The 22,415-nt window shown below is 42.7% G+C and overlaps 3 protein-coding genes across 3 annotated transcripts; 2 read left to right on the top strand and 1 right to left on the bottom strand.

Annotated features, from left to right (window-relative positions):
• Positions 1-1,189: 1,189 nt before the first annotated feature.
• Positions 1,190-3,856, bottom strand: ndufa5 (NADH:ubiquinone oxidoreductase subunit A5). The gene is made up of 5 exons (XM_063217907.1): positions 3,775-3,856; positions 3,352-3,396; positions 2,562-2,678; positions 1,745-1,810; positions 1,190-1,393 (listed from the first exon to the last, which is right to left on the bottom strand). The coding sequence occupies exons 1-5, from the start codon at positions 3,793-3,795 to the stop codon at positions 1,292-1,294; spliced, it is 351 nt and encodes a 116-aa protein (XP_063073977.1). The 5' UTR covers positions 3,796-3,856; the 3' UTR covers positions 1,190-1,291.
• Positions 3,857-4,151: 295 nt separating this feature from the next.
• Positions 4,152-14,603, top strand: asb15b (ankyrin repeat and SOCS box containing 15b). Its single transcript, XM_063217112.1, has 10 exons — positions 4,152-4,393; positions 4,588-4,690; positions 4,795-4,847; positions 6,423-6,554; positions 7,436-7,594; positions 8,922-9,167; positions 9,721-9,892; positions 11,525-12,089; positions 12,863-13,016; positions 13,459-14,603. The coding sequence occupies exons 2-10, from the start codon at positions 4,590-4,592 to the stop codon at positions 13,617-13,619; spliced, it is 1,743 nt and encodes a 580-aa protein (XP_063073182.1). The 5' UTR covers positions 4,152-4,393; positions 4,588-4,589; the 3' UTR covers positions 13,620-14,603.
• A 1,973-nt stretch (positions 14,604-16,576) lies between these two features.
• lmod2b (leiomodin 2 (cardiac) b) lies at positions 16,577-21,228 on the top strand. The gene is made up of 3 exons (XM_063217113.1): positions 16,577-17,275; positions 18,051-19,478; positions 20,806-21,228. Exons 1-3 carry the CDS (start codon positions 17,000-17,002, stop codon positions 20,830-20,832), a joined length of 1,731 nt encoding a protein of 576 aa, XP_063073183.1. The 5' UTR covers positions 16,577-16,999; the 3' UTR covers positions 20,833-21,228.
• The last annotated feature ends 1,187 nt before the right edge of the window (positions 21,229-22,415 follow it).

Raw genomic sequence — 22,415 nt, 5'->3', positions numbered from 1 at the left:
TTATGTTATGCAGTTTCACATGAAATTACGTTATATTTTCAGGGGACCTAGTGAAGGTGGGGTCGTCTGTTGTAATGGTGGCCACCTTTAAATATCCACATTTAAAAATATCCACATACAGTAGGCCTATGTGTAACGTGGCCATTACTTGTTGATATAACTTACTGTAGACAAACTGTGTTTGTAGGGGAATAACCAGACATGCAAATTCACTTGCGCTGGGTTAGCACTAATGGGCTGAAAAGTCTACTTTACTCCGTAAAAGCCCACAAGCAGAAGTTGCATAGCATTGCTTTAATAAATAACACGGGCAGGGGGCAGCCATGACATTGGTGCCCATGTCCATGTTTCTATTCCATTATTGGAACTCCCGTCCTCGACTCGAGCCTCCGTGGAGAAAGCAATTAAGTTTCCACGCTGTCAGCCTAGGCGCAAGACATTTTGGGGGACTTTTCCCAATTCAACATCCTGATTGCAAATGAGAAAATGACTCATGAATTGCGCTTCTGTAAGATATTGAATTAAACATTTTTCTTCAAAGCATCACAAGGCCGCAAGCAGGAAGTTTGTGTGGATAGTACAATGTTTAGGATACCCAAGTGGCACTACTACGTGGCAGACTCAGGTCCACAGGGCCAATACCTAAAACCATCATTATCTTTTTCTGAGTTCCGTCATGATAGAAATCTTTATTAAAAAAAAAAAACTTAATTATAGCTCATAACTATTAGCATCTGGCCAGATTCATGTTTTGATAAAAGATATTACTTCTAAATCTTAGGTTGAGGTAAGGGTTCATGATCAGCTTTAACCAGTCAACAGGTAACTGGCGCCCTCTACAGTTAAAACCTGGGTATGATGTATCTGCAGTGTTTAGAAGTAGGGTGCGCATATCCACAAGTAGGCCTAGTTGTCCAGGTGCCAGACAAAAAGTAGTAGGTAGTGTGATGAAGCGGTCCGCACACTGTATTAACTCCAAAAATACTTTATTTCATTTTAACATACGGCAACGTTTCGATCCAACAGAGGGATCTTCTGTTGGATCGAAACGTTGCCGTATGTTAAAATGAAATAAAGTATTTTTGGAGTTAATACACAGTGTGCGGACCGCTTCATCACACTATGATGTATCTGCAGGCATGAAAACTGAATCTGCATTGAAGAAGAAAGACAGATATGAACAAAATACTTACATATTTACATTGTTTTATTGACTCGGGACATAAATAACTACATCATGACAAAATTAACTGATACAGAAAGCACTGTTGTTCCTTGGGTCCAGAATGCTTTAGATTGGCCACTTCCACTGGTTTGCTGGAGGTTCTTCAACCAGTGGTTCCCATGGCTTCCATTCATTCATCTTCCTAGCCAAAGAGAGCTCAAACTCGGCCTGCAGACAGGGGAGAGAGTTTCAATACATCATAAATACACCATGACAGACATTCCTGCCTCTGGACTGGATCACTTCAGATTTTTTTTTTAGCAGCACCAGTTGTTCTTAAACAAACACCAAATCAACTCTGAATTATTGTGTTAGAGCAGCTATAAAATAGCCTATGAGGTAGCCCAATGACGTAGCTCACTATCCACTTTCAATTTGTGTACACTTCCTAGTTGCTTGAGAGTGAAATAAAACAGAGTGGAAAGGAACCCTAGGTTGCATCAACCTAGATAAGACTCAAAAGTACATTCAAGAGAGAACGATTTGGGTACGGTTATATTGTAAACTGAGTAATAATACCTGGGCAATGACTTCTTCTATCTGGCCACCATTGATCTTCACCTCCAGCTTTCCCAGATCGGGCTCCTGAAAACAAGACACAGAAACACAACTCTCAGGGTTATTCAATGTACTGTACGATGACTATAAAAACTCAACACACCACTGTTCAAATGCCAGGTTTTTGTGATACAAAACATGACAGAAAGATACAATTTCACAACTTTTCCCCACCTTTACCATAAACTATAACCTGTGCGTATAACCCATCTTTTTGGGTAGATCAAATCAAGTCAAAGTCAGATTCGGTGTCAAAGACCACATGCATAGTGTAACGGAGGCTAACTAGCACAGAGTTGGCGTGGAACGTTGGTAAACCTCCCTCTGATAGCCTCATACAGTCTCGTGCCGTTGGGCCGAGAGACTAGTCTCTTGGCCCAGCGGTATCGTACTGTGTCTCCCATTGCCGAACCGTTGTAGTTGACGAGGTCGCACGTTCGATCCCCGAGGGGGGTGAACAGGTGCAAGATGACCTCCGTCACAATAGGTCCGTCCATACATAGGATTGTCTGCGCATCATAGATCCACACTGAAGATGACATAAACATGACATGGACACAGTATAGTAACACGTGACAGTTCCAACCCCATCTGTCCCAAGCTTGGCCTGTGTGTCTATGAAGAGAGCACAAAACAACCTGTGCCACCTCTTATCCTCACATGAAAGGAGTCAGAATTAAATGTAGCATCTTTTCAGACAAACACACAAAACCATCACCACATCAGGCATGAGAAGGAATAAGCTGTTCTACACAGAAAAGGAAAAAACTCTGCTTACGGCTTTGACTGCATTCAGTCGGTCAGTGACGATTTCCTCAGTGTACTTCCTGTAAGCTGCATCCTGTGGCATCGTTTGGAGGGTACCCAGGATTTTGGTGTAGAGAATCCTTAGCCGCTGAAAGTGAAAAGGGGTCCAAATTAATTAGTTTCCCAACTCCTCCATCACACAGAATGAAAAACATTACGCAGGGTCTAAATCTACACACCATTGTTGTATTGTACTTTGTCATTTACTTATATTACATGTAAATTATTCATTCTGTATATCATGGGGAATTTAAATACCGGTATGTGTAGTAAAATTTAACACAGACTTCACACAAACCTCACATATTGAACAACCCTATATGATAGCATACAACGTCCAATTATACTGCAGCTTATTTATTTAATGTGTGTATTTTTTAGGTTAACATTTAGGATTTCTGCACGTTGTGGAGTTTTACCAGACCTGTCATTTCACTACAAGCTGTAGGCCTAATCTTGATTATGTCTTTGCATGTGACAAATTAACTACTCAAATAACACCACCACAAACAACAACAACCTTTATATTTATTGAACTACTGCATATCAAAGCCGTCAATGATGTAATTTGTCGACAGAATGATTTGATGAATATGAATACAAGAGCATAATTCCTCCATCCTTGTTCATTTCTGTCACGTAGATAATGTCTACCCAATTCAACCCAAGTTTCCATAACGATGGAATGCCCTCATGTGGTCATGTCAGGTTTTTTAACATTTACTTTTCTGTGCATGGTAATACACAAGTCCAGGTCTTACCTCATGTGGCTTCGTGGCAACTGCGAGGCCCACCAAACCGGTGGTCTGTAACAAAAACAAACAGTTTGATCATGCATACATGGTCTCTGACATTTGCCCTCAGAGATGCACAACGCATGCAACCAGCCTCCTTACAAAACGTCTTAATGAATGTATAAGAATAAATACAACTCTGTTAAACTTAACCTCCTAACAACAACATGACCAGAAACATAACTACATCGTTACTACCATCCGAGCTAGCGGTTATGGTTAGCATAGACATGATAGCTATGTTTTACAGTGCATGTTGCACTAGCTTATTAGGTCTTGTACCTGTTATGTACACTGTACGTAACTGAATTAACACACGCAAGTTGCTGCGCTTTTTCGGAGCCACAAAGTGGTAAATCAGGACAACAATATTATGACCTCCACACTTACCTTTTTGAGCACTCCAGCCATCTTGCGACAGCTCAACTTCCGGTCCCTGAAATATGACGTCAGCTGGAGTTACGCACTGACGCACGAAGCGGCGATTGCATGCCATGCAATTTATCCCATTATATTGCCAAGAAAAGCTCCCCAAATTAATTCATAGAACTTCTCATTTTGTGAAAATTCTTCCGTGTGAAACCATTATTTTGCACAATTCATTATTGAAGTGAATGTGCAATGTATGACATGCCTGGAGCAAACTGGCATAGGCTAACTGATATTCTGCTTGATATGAGAGATGGTTTGGGAGGAAGGAGCTTTGATATGATGTTGTGTATCTCAGTGGATGTCATGCTTTGTTGACATAGCAGCTTGTCTGCCCTGTCTGGTTGGCTACAGCCGAGATGTGAAACCGTGCTCCAGATCATCCGCACGTGTACACGCGAGGAGACCTAGCACTTGTCTGGTGTAGTGGGTGACTTGCATTCTCAGAATATGTCATGAAAGCAGGCCAAGCCTAAATATAGGGCTACCTACCTCAGTCGTGCCCTCAATAACAAACACATAAAGTGCTAGCCTGCAAGGGCAGAGGGTCTCTGAGCTGTTTTTCAAGGAAAGTTTTCAGGTAAGAAATGTTATTTTTTTTTCTTTAAATGGAGGTTTTGAATAGGCCTAGAATGGTTGTGGCATATTCTGCATTATGCCTGTTATGGAAGGCCAATTTTGCATAGCATTTTGTCTGTGATGGTGGAAGAGGTAGCCTATAGCCTATGTTTGCCATGTAGACAGTCTACACTCATGTTTTTTGTTTTGAAACAGCCATGGAGACTCTTGACCAAATGGATGAAGACCAACTAATTGATTATGCAGTACGATTGAGTATTCAGGACTCCAAATTCCCATTTCTCAGTTCAGTTGAGAGGTACAAGTAAACATCCCAATATTTAAATTGTGAATAAACATAAAGCACAATTCCAGTTGTAAACATTGCTTATTTCAACACTTGACTTGCTTTCATTTCTGCAGCTTTCATTCAGTCAGTGATGAAAATATAAAGATTCTGAAAGCCATTGAAGAAGGTACAGTATTAAGAATGGTTTCCTTTTGTGGAACTTAGTTTGCTATGTGACCATGTATTTTAAAGCAGATAAAGACAAATCATCCAGTACTCCTCTCAAAGTTGGCGTGCTTTCAGCTGGCTCCAGGTGTACTAAAGTGGATAGAGTCCTATCTATTAAATAGGGCCCAATGTGTTAAGATTAATGATAAAATATCTTCCTTAAAAGCATGCTCTATGGGGGTGCCACAAGGTTCCATATTGGGACCTTTGTTGTTCAGCACTTACATAAATGATCTTCCATCTGTATGTGAGGGTGTGGAGATACTGATGTATGCTGACGACACTGTATTATTTACACACGGCAAAGATCCGGTACAGGTGGCCAGCAAACTGACTCAAACACTAACTAAGGTCTCAATGTGGTTAAAAACCTCCTGTCTCACACTAAATACCAACAAAACTGTTACAATGTATTTTCACAATAGATTTAAACTAAATGTTGTTCCAGACAAACATGTTGATGGAACAAAGCTAAATAATGTTGATGAGTTTAAATATTTAGGTGTGACCTTAGATTCTACTCTTAGTTTTAAGAAACACATTAAAAAGCTGGGTAATACTGTAAAGTAACTGTAAATGCTGCTGTGACTTATGTCAATGCTATGATTATGTCCCACCTGCATTATTGTCTATCAAGCTGGTCCCAGGCCAACAAGACTGTCTTAAAATCCATTGATTCACTATACAAGCAGGCCCTGAAGGTCCTAGATAGAAGATATTTTCAGTACCACCATTGTCCTATACTGAGCAAGTATAATATGCTCAGCCTTGAAAACATCATACAATTTTCTGATCTGCGGCTAATCCATAAAATTATTCACAATGCAGCACCCCCACCCCTAAGAACATTTGTTCAACCCTGCTCTGAATTGATGAGCAGAACGTCAAGATCCACCATTAGGGGTGATTGTAGTCTCCCAATCCGACGAACTGCTTTTGCTCAGTCAGCCTTCTCCTTCAGGGCAACCAAAACATGGAATAGTCTACCCAGTAACCTAAAAAGTATTACTGATTATCAGGCCTTCTCAAGGGGTGTGAAAAAATGGATATTAACCAACCAGTCTTGTCAACATTAATCATATGTTTTTAAAAATATGACTCCCACTGTATGCCATTTTAATGTGTGTGTGTGTGTGTGTGTGTGTGTGTGTGTGTGTGTGTGTGTGTGTGTGTGTGTGTGTGTGTGTGTGTGTGTGTGTGTGTGTGTGTGTGTGTGTGTGTGTGTGTGTGTGTGTTTGACCCATGGCCTATGGATGTGCTTACTTGTTTATATCTTGTTTATGTTATTGTATTTTAATTTGTTTTACCTGTCCAGGGACTGCAGATGGAAATTAGCTATATACTGTAGCTATAATCTGGCACAAGCCATCTTTTTACTTCTGTAATCAATGTGTATTGTGCATGGTCCCTGTTGAACTAAACTAAATAAACTAAACTAAACAAATACTCCATCAGTGTTGCCTAAAGAATGTATTATGTCTTAGTTAATCATGATAAATGATAATCTACTACTCTACATTATTATTGCCTTTAGGTGATGTGCTTGCATTGAAGCGGCTGTCCCGCCGGTCCTCTGCCTTTAAGGAGAGGGACAGCAGGGGGTGGCTACCCATGCACGTGGCCGCCGTCCAGCCCATGGTCCAAGTCCTAGACACAGTGTTGATAGGTAAACTGTCCTCCTTTCCCTATGTCTGTCTTTCCCTCACATTTTTTTCTCTCATACACACATGCATGTTATATTTCCAGCATCATACTGTATAAATCATTTTTAACACCAGACCAATTTCATATGACTAGGCAATATGGCCCTCTAAAGCAAGATGCTTTTTGATCAACAAAATGTATGCTACTATAAGTTGTAACTGTAAGTTATTTTGAGGCAGCTTGAGGTTTTCATCCACAGAACTTAACTATTAAAGGATATCTTCAGTAAATTTCAACATGCACTTGTAATGCTTACACTACCCTGGACTTGCCAGTACCTCAGATTTAATTGTATTTTTTTTCAGCCTTTGCTGAGATCCTGGTCATTGTAATATGGGCAGGTGTTTGTTTACATTAAAAAAAACATCTTTATTTATTCCCAAAAACATCCAAAAGGTTATGCAACATCAGCAGACAACTAGCAAATGGTGATACCTTTTGGGAAAATATTTGGAGTAGGCCTTTGTTAAGAAGGTTTTTAATGTAAACAAAATCTGCCCTCATTAGAATAGCTCAGATCTCGGAAAGGGGTGAGCCGAAAAATGCAGCATCACTGGGTACTGACAAGTCAACGGTAGCGTGAGCAATACCACAGCATATTGAAATGGGCAGAAGTGCTCCTTTAAAAGACGTCTAACCTCAGACACAACAGTGGAAGAATTGCAAAAATGCTCCTGGTGGCAGGGTGGTGTGTGAATGTGAGGCATACATCATGTAAAGCGCTTTGAGAGCTCGGAGGAGTGGAAAGGCGCTCGGCTATAATGCAGTATAATGCATATAAACGTAGTCCATTTATCATTTAACATTTATGCGAGTTCTCTAACTGTTGCCTTTGATGGACAGCTTCTCACGAGATGACCATGGAGGCCAAGACAGCAGATGGAGACACTGCCCTGCTGCTGGCTGCCAGGGCTGGCTTTGTGGAGAACGTCAACCTCCTCCTGCAGCACGGAGCCTCCCCACACAACACCAACGAGCTCAACGAGAGCCCCCTCCTCTTAGGTATGTTTGCACTGACACCAGTAATACCAGAGGGAGTAGAGAGAGAGAGGTTCCATTCGCCCATTGTTTCCGTGTTCTATTATTGGGGGGGAAATCCCCCTTTAGGCAGACCTAGGCAGACCTGAGGACTGTTCTATTCAATGCTAGGAGCATTATGGCACGCCCCTTTAGGCAGACCGGAACCTGGTCACGTTAGGTGCCCATAGAAACCTATTATGTTGGCATATCTCTATACTTAAAGAATCTCTGGTAATACCTCTCTGGTAACTACACATTCACTATATTACCAAAAGTATTCGCTAACCTGCCTTCACTAACAGATGAATTTAACTCCGATCCCGTTCCTAATCCATACAGTTCAATATGATATCGGTTATCTGCCTAAGAATATAACAGGGTTGTAACAACCAAATAATAAATAACTAGAAATGCACTCAGAGAGTGCAGACTTCCGCCAAGGAAGCTGTTTGCTAGAACATTGATTATGTTGCACCTTCATTTTTTTCAAGTCTTTCTGCCTTTTTTGTGGAGTGAGAAACTGGAATGTCAAAATTCGCCCTATCCCACAATGGTGAAGAATCTTTTTTTTTAAATCCTGGGTCTGGATTGTGATTCGAATCACCACCAAAATGTAATCACTTCCTCCTTTTGTCATTTCCAACAACTCCAAAAAATGTCAGCAAAACCTGTTCATAACTTTTGGAGTCATCCTGCTGACAGACAGACAGACAGACAGACAGACCAACACAACTGAAAACATAACCCCCTTAGCGGAGGTAATAACATATTTTCTATAACATTAAAGGCTTAAAGGCTTCTCTTCTTCACTTGCCAAGCTGCCAGATTTGTGTTCCATTGTATTCCTTGTGTCAATGAATAAATGTGGATGTCTTTATTAGTAGATTTACCTGTACATTGTCTGATAATTAACTAGGAAAAGTGATCTATCCAACCCTGTTTTGCTCCTCAGTGGTGAGGAACAGCTCGTACGACATGGTGCAGACCCTGATCAGTCGTAAAAGCTAAGATTTTCTAGGTTCTCCTTTTCCACTGTGCCTGGTACAAGTAGTAGTAGTAGTAGTAAGTAATAACACATTTATTAATAACAATATCAACAACGACAGCATAAATAGTAATAATATTAATAAAACAATACAGTCGGGATTCTAACTAACCCTTTGTGCCTCCTCAGCAGTGAAGAATGCCTCGTGTGACATGATGCAGATTCTGATCAGTAGTACAAGTAGTAGGAGAAATAGCGATTCCAACAACAACATCAATAGTCATCATAGTAATAAAACAATACTAACCCTTTTTGTCTCCTCAGCGGTGAGGAACGGCTCCTATGACATGGTGCAGCTCCTGATCATAGGCGGGGCCTTCGTGCAGCAGGTGTGCCTGAAGAGCTGGACGGCCACCCACGAGGCGGCCAAGGTGGGCTGCTGTGACATCCTCCTGATGCTGCTGCGCCACGGGGGACAGGTCAACGGCAGGGACGGCCACGGGGTCACGCCCCTAGGGGTCGCCGCCGAGTACGGCCAGCCCGGCGTCCTGCGGATGCTCATCGATCATGGTAATGCACACTCTCTCCAGTTTATTGATGCTCTTCTAAGCCAATTCCTAATTCTGACTCTATGTATCTCAAAGGACATGGCTGCTTTTTGTAAATGTCAAATTTCAGCTGTTTTGATGAGTGTCCAATTACTTGAGGTACCATTGTCAGAAGGCACTCAAAGTTGCATAGTGAGTCTTTAATTATCAAATAGGCCAGACTAAACAGAGGATAAACAAGGAAGCTTCTTTGGGGTCCAGCTACCATGGATACCTGGTGAAATTACAACTGTTTTTTTAATGTGTTGTGAGGCCCAATATAGTCTTTACTAGGCCCGGCCTTCTGTTTTGGCAGGGTTTATGCAACACTTGAGACATTGAAAAAGCCTGCATTTATTTCATTAAGGAAGCTAAGAATACCCACAGCCAAAACTGTTTTCAGATACCACACCAGCAATCTAGAAATTATAGAAAATTACTTGCTCAGAACACACACGCAACTGAAGGTCACAACCGAAGAAGTTGTTTTTGTTCCACAGTTGACCTTTCAGTTCATTTCACCTTTCCTCCACTAGGTGGCGATGCAACTGCACAGGCTCGCAATGGGGACTCCGTCCTGTATGACGCTGCAGGTTCTGGGAATCTGGACTGTCTAAACCTGCTCCTGGAGCATGGGGCCAACCCCAATGCGCACAGCATGTGCTCTCAGCTCCCCATCCACAGAGCAGCATACGAGGGACATTACCTGTGAGTGGAGCACACTGGCAACATATTCTGTGCACAGTAAAAAAAAAATGCTTTGTCAGTTAAACACTGTCTTAGAGCATAGCCTACTCTAATACACTACAGAATCTAGGGGTGGCCAAATGTTAAATCGACTCCTTACGTTTTGAATTAACACTGCATTTTTTACTTTGTGTGTAAATGCATATTCCCTGAACAGAATAGAAGAATAATAGTCTAGCTTGACTTGGTATAAACATATTTTGGTGTATGCCTGTCTAGTGCACTGGTGCATGTGTTTACATTATATGTCTATATCCTGTTTATCTCTTCAATTTACAACAATACCGCGTAGTTAACTAATTGGTTGATCATTTAACTGAGTGACTTCCCGTGCCAAGGAGGCTGAGTGAATTGGCGAATACACTTATGGCTGGGCTTGTAATGTATAGCTTCAGACACCTATGGCCATTAATACTTAATGTAAGACCACTCAATACTTTATCAATAATTAAAACCCCCTAATGCCCTCGCTCTCATGTGAATGTGTGTATTACAAAGGGCACTGAAGACTTTGATCTCCAGCAACACTAAAAGAGCCACAGGCATGAACCCTTTGCACTTTGCTGCAGTACAGACAAAGGAAAGTGTACACTTTATATGGTGTAATATGTGTATGCCCATTTTGCGTACGTGCTAAATTAGGACAATTTAGTCTGTACCTTAATTATATACTAATACAGTTTTTTTTTAAAATTAATTGGGTAGCCCAACTAGCTCATGGTGCGTCTGTTCTGTCAGTAGAAGACTAATAGTCGATGAAAAGACTTAACTACCATAGTAGTACTACTATATGAGCCCCATATTCAGTTGCCCTTTTTGTGTGTACTGTATGCAGGTACTATGATTGTAAACAAAACCATTTAGGGCCCTGAAAACGTTGATTCCCATCACCACCACCAAGCGAGCCATTGACATATCGGGCAAGGGCCCAGTACTTTTTTCTGTGTGGTGTGTTTGTAGTATTGTTAGTGTATGCCATATTTGTCCATGTGTTTTAAAACTTGGAGAAGTTACTCTGATATTTAATTATATCATTCAGGGCCCTGAAGGCACTGATCCCCACCACAACCAAGAGGGTCTCTGTGTATTGGGAATGAGTCCTGTGCACTCAAGCTCAGCAATGCATTTTTTTACGTCCCGTTTGTCTATTTGTATTCAATTTTTTTAATTAACTGTAAGTAGCCCCATAATGCACACTGTACCACCAGTGGCACACTGTAATAGTCATTGAAAAGTTAATTACCATAGAACTACTCCACTATGACATAACACAGGGCCTTTAGTAATGCACTATGACTCGGTCATTGCCATTCTGGTCACGAGAAATTTATAGTGACGTGTTTTAAAGGGTTAAAGCATTTCGAGCCGTAAGGACGCTGATCCCCATCACCGCCATCCCCTTATGGTGTGTTATGTGTAATATAACATAGATAATAATGTGTGAAATAACACCATTTAGGGCCCAGAGGGCCATCTGCATCTCGGGCAACAGCCCCATGCCCCATGCCCCATGAACTTGTGTATGTGAATGTCCTGTTTGTGTATTTGTCCTAGTACGTCTAGTCTATTATTCACTGTAATGAAACCATTTAGGGCCCTGAGGACGCTGATCCCCATCACCACCAAGAGGGCCATCCGCATCTCGGGCATGAGCCCCGTGCACTCGGCGGCGGACGGGGGCCACCACGACTGCCTGGAGCTGCTGATAGAGCGCGGCTTCGACGTCAACCCCCTGCTGGAGGACTTAATCTCCCAAAACTACGGCGACATGCGCCGCACCCCGCTCTACTTCGCCGTCTCCAACGCCGACGTCATGTGTGCCGAAACGCTGCTCCTGGCCGGCGCCCAGTCGGACCAGGACCCGCTGCGGTGCCTCCTAGTCGCGGTGCGGGCCAAGAACTACGAGCTGGTGCGGCTGCTCCTTAAACACGGAGCAGAGGTCAACTGTTACTTCTCGGGGTTGTGCAGCACGAGGTTCCCCACGGCGCTGCAGTTCTGCATGAAGGACGAGGTGATGATGAGGCTGCTGTTGAATAACGGGTTCGACGCTCAGAGCTGCTTCTGCTGTGACCACCGCGAAGGGTGGCTGCAGGCGGCCGTGTGGAAGGAAGTGCACAACATGTTGTACAGTTACTACGGCGACTCAGAGAAGCTATCTGTAAGTGTGCTGTGTGTGTGTGTTTGGATGGAGCTAGTATGGTATGCTGTGCTCTGTCGGTGTTGAACAGCTGGTATAGTATGCTGTGCACTGTGTGTAGGAGAGAGGCCTATGTGTCTTTTGTATGTGAACAGGTGTATGCTTTGAAAAGGGGCACATCTACTGTAGTTTCAGTGGTTATGATCCAGTTCCACATATTCAAAATGATCTATTTTTAATTCAAATGAAAAGATAATAAAGGTACATTGGTTGCACTTTGATGAAGGACGGTTAGTCCGAAACGTTGTGCCATTAAATATTTGGGAGCATTTAACAGTGTTGCGGACCTTTATTTTCTTTTCATTTGTCTTGCGTTTGGTCCAGCACCTGTGCCACTGATGTGCGCGCATTCTTTGTCTTTCCCTATTTTTAATTCAACCAGGTGATCATCTGGTTGAAACTGCTTGAATTGGTCTGGTAACAACAGGTCATTGAAGTATGTGACACTGGACTGTAACTAATGAATACAGGCTGCCCATCACTGCTTATGTTACCCAAGTACTTAGTTTCAGGATTATTGGAGAGTTGATGGGGGCAGCACTCTCCAACGAAAGGACTGTATCTTGTCTTGTCAGAAGAAAGAAACCATAGATCATTTCAATTGGACGATTTACCTACTGGTGATTTTCCAAACGTGTAACTAGATTTGTATCTCTGGCATCATCATCATCATTGTCATCAAGACATCTTTGTGTTTTTAAATGGTTTGTTTTCGTCCTTTTCTCTCGTCCTAGTTCTGCGATTTCGTCAGTGTGTCCTCGCTGGCCCCCTCTGCCGGCCAACTGGTCCTCGTCCTGCTAGACTACGTGCAGCATGTCCCCCTGTGTCACAAGCTCCAGGCCATCCTGGAACGGCAGAGGGAGTGGCCCGAGATTTGTCACACACTGAGTGAGTCATCTGTCACCTCGCAATATTTTTTATCGTATAATCTGTGTCCCCGGTGTGACCCACTGACTAAGCATGTGTACGTTAAAATGCAGCAAACAAGAGTGACATCAACATAAACATGAACATAAACTTGTTTGCTTAATTGTTTTGGTGTGTAGGAAGCGTAAATGTAAGTCATTTTCTGTGTCCTTATTTTGACCCACAATGACCAAGTACATAATACAATACATTAAAAGAGATGAAAACACAGTCTTGTTTACAAAAACCATTAAACCTGAGTGAAAAAAACTAGTTTTGGGCTTTTTGGTGTGTTCAGAAACTCACTGTCATTTTTGGTGTGTCCTGGGTTTGACCCACAGTGGCCAAGTGCATAGCACACTACCATGGGTTAAAACGATGTAACAATATAGCTTTGCTTTTATTTTGTTTTTGCGTCATTTAGGGAACCCACGGTCGCTGCAGCACCAGTGCAGACTGCTCATCAGGAAACTTGTGACCCCGAGGAGACTCAGCGACCCAGATTTCATGGAGACGGTCCCATTTCCCCCGACGCTCAAGAACTATCTCATGTACCGGGAGTACGATATATATGGAAACATGTAATTGAAGAGTTAAGATGCAAAACCCCCTAAATCCATTTCTGAAAACCTGTACTTCTATATTTTTAGAGAACCCCGTTGTTGGTTTGGTTTACATTCATGTACTTGATAATACATATTAATAGTTATATTACATAAATACAATAAAAAAATGTGCAATTTTGATAGCTTTGTATTAAATAAAAATGAATTAAGATTATTTTCTGAGAAGGCATTTAGGGGGTTTTGCATCTGAACTCTTCAATTGAAGGAAAAAAATTACTTTTTTTACTGAGTTAGTAGTAGTGATTTTGCACATAGTGAGATAGGGGTTGTTTCGCGGGTATGAAAGACCCTTCTTGTGGAACAAGCAAAGAGAGCTACCAGGAAATGGATAGCGACGTTATTTTCAATGATTTATGATCAGGTGCCATAATATTTAGTAGAAAATGAAATATCTATTTTACATTGGAAACACAGGCCTTAATTCCCTCTAGAGTATTTTAGTCTTGTATTGCATTTTTTATGTTTTACTCTATTTTTTACGTGTTGCCATATGAAGAAGTAGCGTTCTTCTGTAGGCCCCTTACAGTATGTTTGTTGCTATCAGTTTTACTCACATGATGTAAATAGTTCTCTAATTGACATACAGTACGTGGTCATACAGCCATGAATGCCATAGCAAATGAAAGTAGAGTTGGGTTCATGCAAGGTGACATGCTTGCAAAGTCTGCTTCAACGCACAAGAACTGTGAAAAAGGATTTTTACAATTCTTTCTTTGCTATTTATTGGGCGTGCATGACATTTTATATGACGGACCCTCATGTGTGAATGTAGAAATGATTCTGAAGAAGACATTGAAGTGAGGTAGCATTAAAAAGTTTGTAAAAAGTTGTAAATGTGTGATTGTAAAAAGGTAGCTTTATATGACTGAGTTCACTCATCATCATCAACTATGCTATGGTGCAGCAATGTTTCGTGTTCAAAATAAAAACATGTTTATACACATGCAAAGACCTTGACTAAGTGCTTCGCACTTAGACATGTTATGTTTCTTTCCCGACATAATCAGCTGTAGCTACAGTAAGTAGCTACCAGTAAGTAGCTTCATGCTGTTGTGGTGATAACAGCATTCTCTTGCTGTCAACAGGGATCGGTGGTGTGGACAGAACCATGCGTACTGTTGTGGACATTGTGTTCCATCCGGGCAGCACCACATGTTGCCTCAATGCCTGCCTCTCTGCCTCTCTCTGTCTCTCTCTGTCTCTCTCTCTCTCTCTCTCTCTCTCTCTCTCTCTCTCTCTCTCTCTCTCTCTCTCATCTGACCCATAGCACAGTAATTCATTAGGGACAAACAAAATAGTCTGTCACACACACACACACACACACACACACACACACACACACACACACACACACACACACACACACACACACACACACACACACACACACACACACAAATAGTTTCAGGACATTTTGTATCTATCAACATAAACTGTATCTACCTACACAAATGAGCAGTCAATAGTGGCATCTGATGGGATAAACTGAAGTTATGTCAGTCACCATTACATCATTCCGAACTATTTTTGACACGTGTGTACCCGAATTTTATTCACCACTTTTTTTTAGCAAAGCGGTTGGTAGATTAGTGAAGTCTTTAGATAACCTCTTTTTAAGCCCCGTCTGTCTCACCAACAAAAGATATCAAATCCAAAATGACGATTAATAACACTCAGAGATTGAAGTTCGAAAAAGAGTCAGTTCAGACGAGTTCAAAACCATAAAGTGAACCCTAAAACTTTCTTCTGTGTGCTGATAAAAAGCCCCGGCGATAACCTCTCGGTTCTTTCATTAGCCCACTGACGCACTGAGCCTAGACCTTGTCCTATTTTTGGTCCTCACTTCAGAAAAAAAAGAAAAAGGGCCTCCAATGGAGAGACATGCATTGCTATATCACACATAGCGAATGTATTTTATGAATGATGTACTACTAGGAGTAATGCTTGACGATCAACTTAAACACATTCATCAGCTCGAACATAAATTACTTTTACACCTGGCTAGTCAGAGTGCATATTAAGGATACCTATTAAACACTTTCATGTGGGCTTTGTTTTGAGGTTTATTAGGGTTAGGCTCAGGTCATGAAATGTTTTGTCTACAAAAAGAGAACAGGGTATTTCTAGAATAATCCAAATAGTACTGAGAACGCCATAAGGTCCTTTGGTGATAACACACAACAGGGGCACTCTGTAGCCTCTGTACAGATGGACCCGTTGACAGGCCTTTTCACTTAACTGGAAAAACTCAACTTCATAATTACAACATTGTAATGAAATTGATAAAGATCTTAAGTAAAAAGTTGGTCTTCACCTTGTACATGGTCATTGCCATTTGGTAGGGGCTCTTCACAACATTGATAAGCCTGTGTATAGGTATACTCTTTAAACTCTGTATACTTCATGTAATATTTTTTCATATATATCAGATCTCAGTTACTACTGTACACTTATGCACTTAAATGTCCTCCAATAAATGCCTTGGTATCTTATTTTAGGATATGTTACTATTGAAGAATATGCTGTATATTTGTCATCTAAAAAAATCATAAATATGATTTGTAAACAAATGAGTCATCACATCTATTGCTGAGAACTCTTCAGTCCCACTATATCCCCAGCACACTCCCCAGTATTTTCAGAAGGCAGCTGATCTTATTTTGGACATGAACAATGCACCAGAGATCCCTCTACTGCAGCAGGCCTGCCTCACTGCTGGTGGTGGTAGTATTAGGGGTTGCGGGGGTTGGTGGGTGGTGGTGGTGATGGAGGCTGAGCTCACATTCTTTTTGTGGGTCTGCTCTCCTCTGCATTGCCTACTCTACCCTGCCTGCCCATCTACTCACCCATCCCATCCATCCATCCACCCCATTGACTCCCGCTGCCCAAAAAAGCATCGGCATCATGGGTCGGCACTTTGTTACGCATCCCCACTGATCCTGCTCTTAAGGCTCCTCCGGCAGCTGGTCAGATTAGAGGGGCCAGCGAGCGACACCGAGGACACTGCAGATACCACACCGCACGACGCGACAGATAACCAGAGATATAGTGGAGTATAGAGTATAGACCCGCCTACGGTATAGAGTTGCCTCTAGCCTCCTCTCCTGCCACCTTTGCTTGTTGGCAGTTGTCATATTCCCCTAAAACTTGACTGAGGCATTTTGGAGGAACTCTGAAGAGAACAACTGGATTGGGTTACTTTGAGGAACTGGGAAAGTAACGGACAACCTGAGAGAATCACTTGGCGCACCAATAAGCGGAAGAACTGTGAGGAGACCTTTTAGAGACTGAATCACTGGATCAAACCCCACTTTGGTTTTTCCTTCACTGAAGGCAGCCATGAGTGAGTTCGGCTACCGTCGGGAGCTGAGCAAGTATGAGGACATGGACGAGGACGAGCTGCTGGCCATGTTGAGCCCAGAGGAGCTCCAGGAGCTGGAGATGGAGCTGGCTGACATCGAGCCGGACAGCAATGTTCCTGTGGGCCTGAGGCAGCGGGACCAGACCGAGAAGACGCCCACGGGCACGTTCAGCCGAGAGGCCCTCATGAAGTACTGGGAGAGGGAGACACAGAAGCTTCTAGAGGAGGAGAGGAGAGGGGCGAGCCCGGCACAGGTCAGTGAAGTGGTGTGCATGCGTACGTTACATTTTGGCTTCTCAAGTGTTCTACAACAATGCAAGATTCTAAAATTCCACATCAGATTCTTTGGAGAGACCAAAATTCTGCAAAATGTTCATTTACTTTGAAGGTTAAGACCATTTAATGAATTCTGAGTATTGTTTTCTAAGACAGAGAAGTTGACTGTAAAATAGCAAAGGGCAGCCATGGCTCAATGGTTAGAGTGCTGGCCTATAGATCAGAGGGTTGCAGGTTCAAATCCCACTCTCACCAGCACCGTCATCCATGGCTGAGGTGCCCTTAAGCAAAGCACCTAAACCCACACTGCTTCAGGGACTGGAACCAATACCCTGTACCTAAATATCTGTAAGTCGCTTTGGATAAAAAGCGTCAGCTAAGTGTTATTTAATGTAATGTAAAATGGTGACTTATTTCCAAGTTCATAGCTTGTATTGTCACTTATGAATATACCTTTCTCGGAGAAGGGGTTTGAATGTGGTTTGAATGTGCTATGTGAATTGTGTGTTGCTGTGTTATTTTTGTATTGTGTGAAGTAACTTCTCATCAATTTCAGGAACTAGATTAAGCTAAACCATGGGAAAAATAAGTTGCCATCATACACATAAATCATTGCGTCTTTGAAATCACAATCTCTATGTAGCATCAAAATAAATATTCAGTTATGTCATCAAAACAAAATTCTGACGCAAAAGGTTTAAGAACAAGCAATGAACAATCTTCATGAAACAAAACATCTGAACTGCATTACAGGAAGAAGCAGAGAGCGAGAGTGAAGAGGAGGAATGTGGAACAGAGAGCAACAGTGACGCCTCTGAGGATGAGAAAGACAAGCACGAAGCAGATGAAAAAGAAAAAACTGATGCTGGAAAAGATGACGAGGAAGAGGAAGAAGAAGAGGAGGACGACGAAGAAGAGGAAGAGGAGAGTGAAGAAGAGGAACCTGTGACGGAAGAGGAGGAGGAGGAAGAAGAACAACAACAACAAAAGAAAGAACCAGAAACAAAACAGGAGATTGTGAAACAAAACCACCTGGAAAAGCCAAACCAAAGCTTCAGTCAAACTCAAGATCTCCCCATCAGAAGAAGCCCACGCCCCCCAGTGGAAGACCCATCCTCCAGTCAGGCCTCAGAAAACAACCCTACAGTAGTGGACGATGTCTTGGAGAAGATCCTCGCCGATGACCCCGACACCACCGAGGTCAACCTCAACAACATCGACAACATCAAGCAGGAGAACCTCATCCGTTTCGCAGAGGCTCTGCGTACCAACACGCATGTGACCCACTTCAGCCTTGCCAACACTCGGGCTGACGACCAAGTGGCCTTTGCCATAGCCAAGATGCTGAGGGAGAACTGCCACATCGTCCGCCTAAACATCGAGTCCAACTTTGTTACGGGTAAAGGTGTGCTGGCCATGGTCCAGGCCCTGACTAAAAACAAAACCCTCACCGAGCTGCGGTTCCACAACCAGCGGCACATCTGCGGCGGGCAGGTGGAAATGGAGATGGTGAAGTTGCTCCGGGAGAACACCACCTTGTTGAAGCTGGGCTACCAGTTTGACCTGCCAGGCCCCAGGATGAGCATGACTGGCATCCTCACCCGCAACCAGGACTTCCAGAGACAGAGGAGGCTTCAGGAGCAGAGGCAGCAAGGTGGGGCAGCGGCGTCGACAGGAGGGGCTAGCGCTCTCAACCCTCGCACCAGTGCCCTGCAGAAGATCACCCCAACACCGTCTCCTTATGGATCCCCCAAGAGCTCTCCGTGGTCGTCCCCGAAGATGTCTCGCAATGCTCCCCCTGCACCTCCTCCACCCCCACCGCCACCTCCCCCACCTCCTCCCCCACCCCCACCTCCACCTTGCAATGTGGCGCAGAAGAAAGAGAAGGAACCTCCGACCAGAATGATTGCAGAAGTGATCCGACGACATGAGGAGCTCAGCAAGAATCAGCAGCAACCAGCAGTGCCCGTGAAGTTGAAGAGCAAGGGTAAGAAGAGCAAGAAAGGGGCCAAAGGGGCATCAAAAAAGAAGGAGGCTAACATCCTCAAAGAACTGAAAAATGCCCTGAGGCCCACTGGCGAGAGGAGGCCTGAGCTATCCAGGCCGTCCACCCCCCAGAGGTCGAGTCATGACGAGCTAATGGCGTCCATTCGTGGAAGCAACATGAAGACCCTCAGGAGGGTGAGTCAGTGGATCACTTTTCATGCTCAATTTTTAGAAAGATGAACAGACACAGACCAACTGACCAATTATCATCTAGTTCATCCTTTTCCATAATTGTAATGAAAATAATGGTTAATCAGAAAGGAGTTCAGATGCATACGTGTTATTTCACCCAATTCACAGTGCCAGAATATCCTTAGGTTGATCAGCTAATTTATAAAATTGCCTGTTGAGAGTGCAAGGAGGACTTGCTTCCTCAATCCGTATTTTCTAACTTTGCTTCACAACATACATTTTGGCCAGATTAAACACAAGTCACACCAACCGCAGACAAATTATCGTCTCAAGTCACAGTCTTAATAAAAAATAACAAAATAATAGTGTCAGACAAGTATTAATGGAATGACTTTTTTTTTGTGGTGAGGTGCATGCAGCAGCCCAAGTTCTTTGAGTCACTGAAAAACTAAAACAGTCAAGAGTAGACATGATCTCATACTGGCATTGCGTTCAGACATCTGCTAGAAGCGCTAACAGATTTTGGGCTGGTGGAAGAATGAAGCATGGGCAGCTTTTGCTTTTCTTTGCCTCAATGAGGCATTCTTGAGTATGCAAAGCACGCTTGTCATTCAGTCAAACCTGTTTCAAGAAAAGGTGACATATGGCCACCCACAATCCCCATCATTTCCCATCTGACAGACTGTTTTCCTAAAGAGGTGACAAGGACTTATGAGCAGACGAGACCGAATGCCGTTGATGAGGAGCATTTAACAGGTTCTAGAACACCAGGCCCTCTCGACGCACACGAAAAAATAATTCCGTAACCACAACATGAGGCTGCAGCCAACCGTACGGCCCCTGTAGAGCACATAATGTTGTTGCCATGGAAAAATCTGGTACCCTCGCATGGCAGATAGTGACCCTGTGAAATTCCTCCCACTTAATGCAACTATAAATAGACGGCCCATTCACCTCAGTTGTGATAAGAGAAATGCCTCGCAGGGCTTGGGGCACTTGACAGCGAGACAAAACTAAAAAAGATTCTATTCATTCACTTGTATTCTGTGAGAGAAGAGAGAATTCTGCTCTCTAAATAGAAAAGAAAGCATGGCTAGTGTTGCTTGATGGATGTTGAAGGTCTTTTCTTTCATGGTTGGTATTTCATATGTTCTTTGTGTGCACGTTATACTATCTATCTGTATGGTCAACACAAACGGTGGACATGGTAACAACAATAATAGTTGATATATCAAGCAAGATGTATTATGTCATTATATATCATGTATAAACTATATAACATACTGTATATTTTATTGGTATTTAATTTTCATTGGAATGACTGTTACAGGTGGAGGTGCCTCAGCGTCTTCGATAATCCACGTCCAGAGGACGTCACGTCAGGATATACTGGCAACAGGGAAAAGCCAAAAGCGTGGAGTTTACTTCTCAAGTGGAACAAGCTGGATATTTGCACTGTATATGTCATACTTGGAATACTCAAATGTGTTTCTTTTTTTCTAATTTTGTTGGGACTGAATCTTTTTATTGTGTATGGCAGTTTGTTGGTTTTAAAACTAGATTTTGAAGATTGAAAAAAAAAACATGACTTCACTTGTGTACAAATGTAAATACAAATCACCAAATGTGAATTAAAAATATGTGGCGTATGTACTCGTTGTATGATTCATAAAAAGTACAATATTCACTAATTCCAATTACAGCTAAACCCATTACCAAGAATAGAAGTTTCCAAATGACTTTTCTAAACATCTGATTTATTTTCTTCCGTTATTTTTTTAGTCCAGCTCCTCGTCTAAAATGATAAAAGTGTGCACATACGGTGGCCATACTGTCTTGACACTAGAAAAAAAAACAGCCCAACACTGCTGTAACATAATATTTATAAATGACAAAAAGTAATTCCATCGCAGACTGCCAGCTCTACAGACACATTACTCCCTATCGTGTCTGGGGCCCATATGGCAACACTGTCTGAAAGCATCCTATTCTGCAGAAGGAGAGGAGGGCCTGTGCTGTTCTGGTGTTTATCCCCTGGTGCTGTAACCAAAGCAGGGCCCAAATAATAACTAGCTTGAAACAGGAGGAGTATTAGGTCTATATGTATCTGAGCTTGCCTTAATCCAGTCCCTTTTGCATTCGGGGGGTGTCTGTCTTGGAAGGACTCCCTGCTCCTCTAAATCCGCCCTGCAGCTGTTGGAGGGCAGACAAGGGAAATGTGTTTAGCAGAGAGGCAGAAACACAGCAACAGCATCCAGGGCTGGACTGGGACAGAAAAAACGGCCCGGGCATTTTTTTTTTACGTAGGCCAGCCCCTCACACAGCCCTCTGTTTTCCTACAACATTATGGTTGGCTCAGTCCACTGTCTGCATTAAAGGGACACTGTGCAGGAAATGGTCAAAAAAGGTACTGCAACTATGCTGATAATTGAAACTGGGTTGCCTATTGCCAAATTTGATCTTTTTATGAAAGTTTACTAAGTAATAAACTAATATTTTCTAGTATGGCCCAAGTGAAGTCATTTTTGCAGCTGAAAATGGCTATTTCTGGAAATTCAAAGTGGCGGACCATGGAGAAGATCCCCCTATTTATGTAAGAAAAGTGCAATTTTTCCAGTCATAATGAATATTTAGAATTTGATGGTGGTGCTAAGTATTCATGAAAAAGGTAACATTAGTGCATGGGCAGCATGAATTCTGGAAATAAATAACAGTGGCCCTTTAAAGATGGACCAATGTGCTGCCCCATCTAAATGGCTGGTCAACAAAACGACAGTATCAGCCCCTGAGGACTGTCAGCCCACTGGGAAAATGCCCTGTATGCCAGTTTACCAGTCCAGCCCTGACAGCGTCGACGCAGGCACAGCTCAGCTCAACGCTGTGTACTCTGTGATGGGGCTATCCCGATGGCCAAGGAATGGAAAAAACATTCTGTAATAG

Source organism: Engraulis encrasicolus, chromosome 15 (assembly GCF_034702125.1).
Source record: "Engraulis encrasicolus isolate BLACKSEA-1 chromosome 15, IST_EnEncr_1.0, whole genome shotgun sequence".
NCBI classification, from domain to species: Eukaryota; Metazoa; Chordata; class Actinopteri; order Clupeiformes; family Engraulidae; genus Engraulis; species Engraulis encrasicolus.
The sequence above is the reverse complement of the archived record's forward strand: the minus strand, read 5'-3'. Positions and strand labels throughout refer to the sequence as shown.

Excerpts from the sequence above, each read along its gene's own strand:
- asb15b (XM_063217112.1), top strand. The coding sequence starts at position 4,590 with ATGGAGACTCTTGACCAAATGGATGAAGACCAACTAATTGATTATGCA. Across the intron at positions 4,691-4,794 it reads TTTCTCAGTTCAGTTGAGAG|CTTTCATTCAGTCAGTGATG; the intron begins GTACAAGTAAAC and ends TCATTTCTGCAG. Across the intron at positions 6,555-7,435 it reads CCTAGACACAGTGTTGATAG|CTTCTCACGAGATGACCATG; the intron begins GTAAACTGTCCT and ends TTTGATGGACAG.
- lmod2b (XM_063217113.1), top strand. The coding sequence starts at position 17,000 with ATGAGTGAGTTCGGCTACCGTCGGGAGCTGAGCAAGTATGAGGACATG. Across the intron at positions 17,276-18,050 it reads GAGGGGCGAGCCCGGCACAG|GAAGAAGCAGAGAGCGAGAG; the intron begins GTCAGTGAAGTG and ends ACTGCATTACAG. Across the intron at positions 19,479-20,805 it reads ACATGAAGACCCTCAGGAGG|GTGGAGGTGCCTCAGCGTCT; the intron begins GTGAGTCAGTGG and ends TGACTGTTACAG.
- ndufa5 (XM_063217907.1), bottom strand. The coding sequence starts at position 3,795 with ATGGCTGGAGTGCTCAAAAAG. Across the intron at positions 3,397-3,774 it reads TGGCTGGAGTGCTCAAAAAG|ACCACCGGTTTGGTGGGCCT; the intron begins GTAAGTGTGGAG and ends TTTTTGTTACAG. Across the intron at positions 1,394-1,744 it reads TAGAAGAAGTCATTGCCCAG|GCCGAGTTTGAGCTCTCTTT; the intron begins GTATTATTACTC and ends CCCTGTCTGCAG.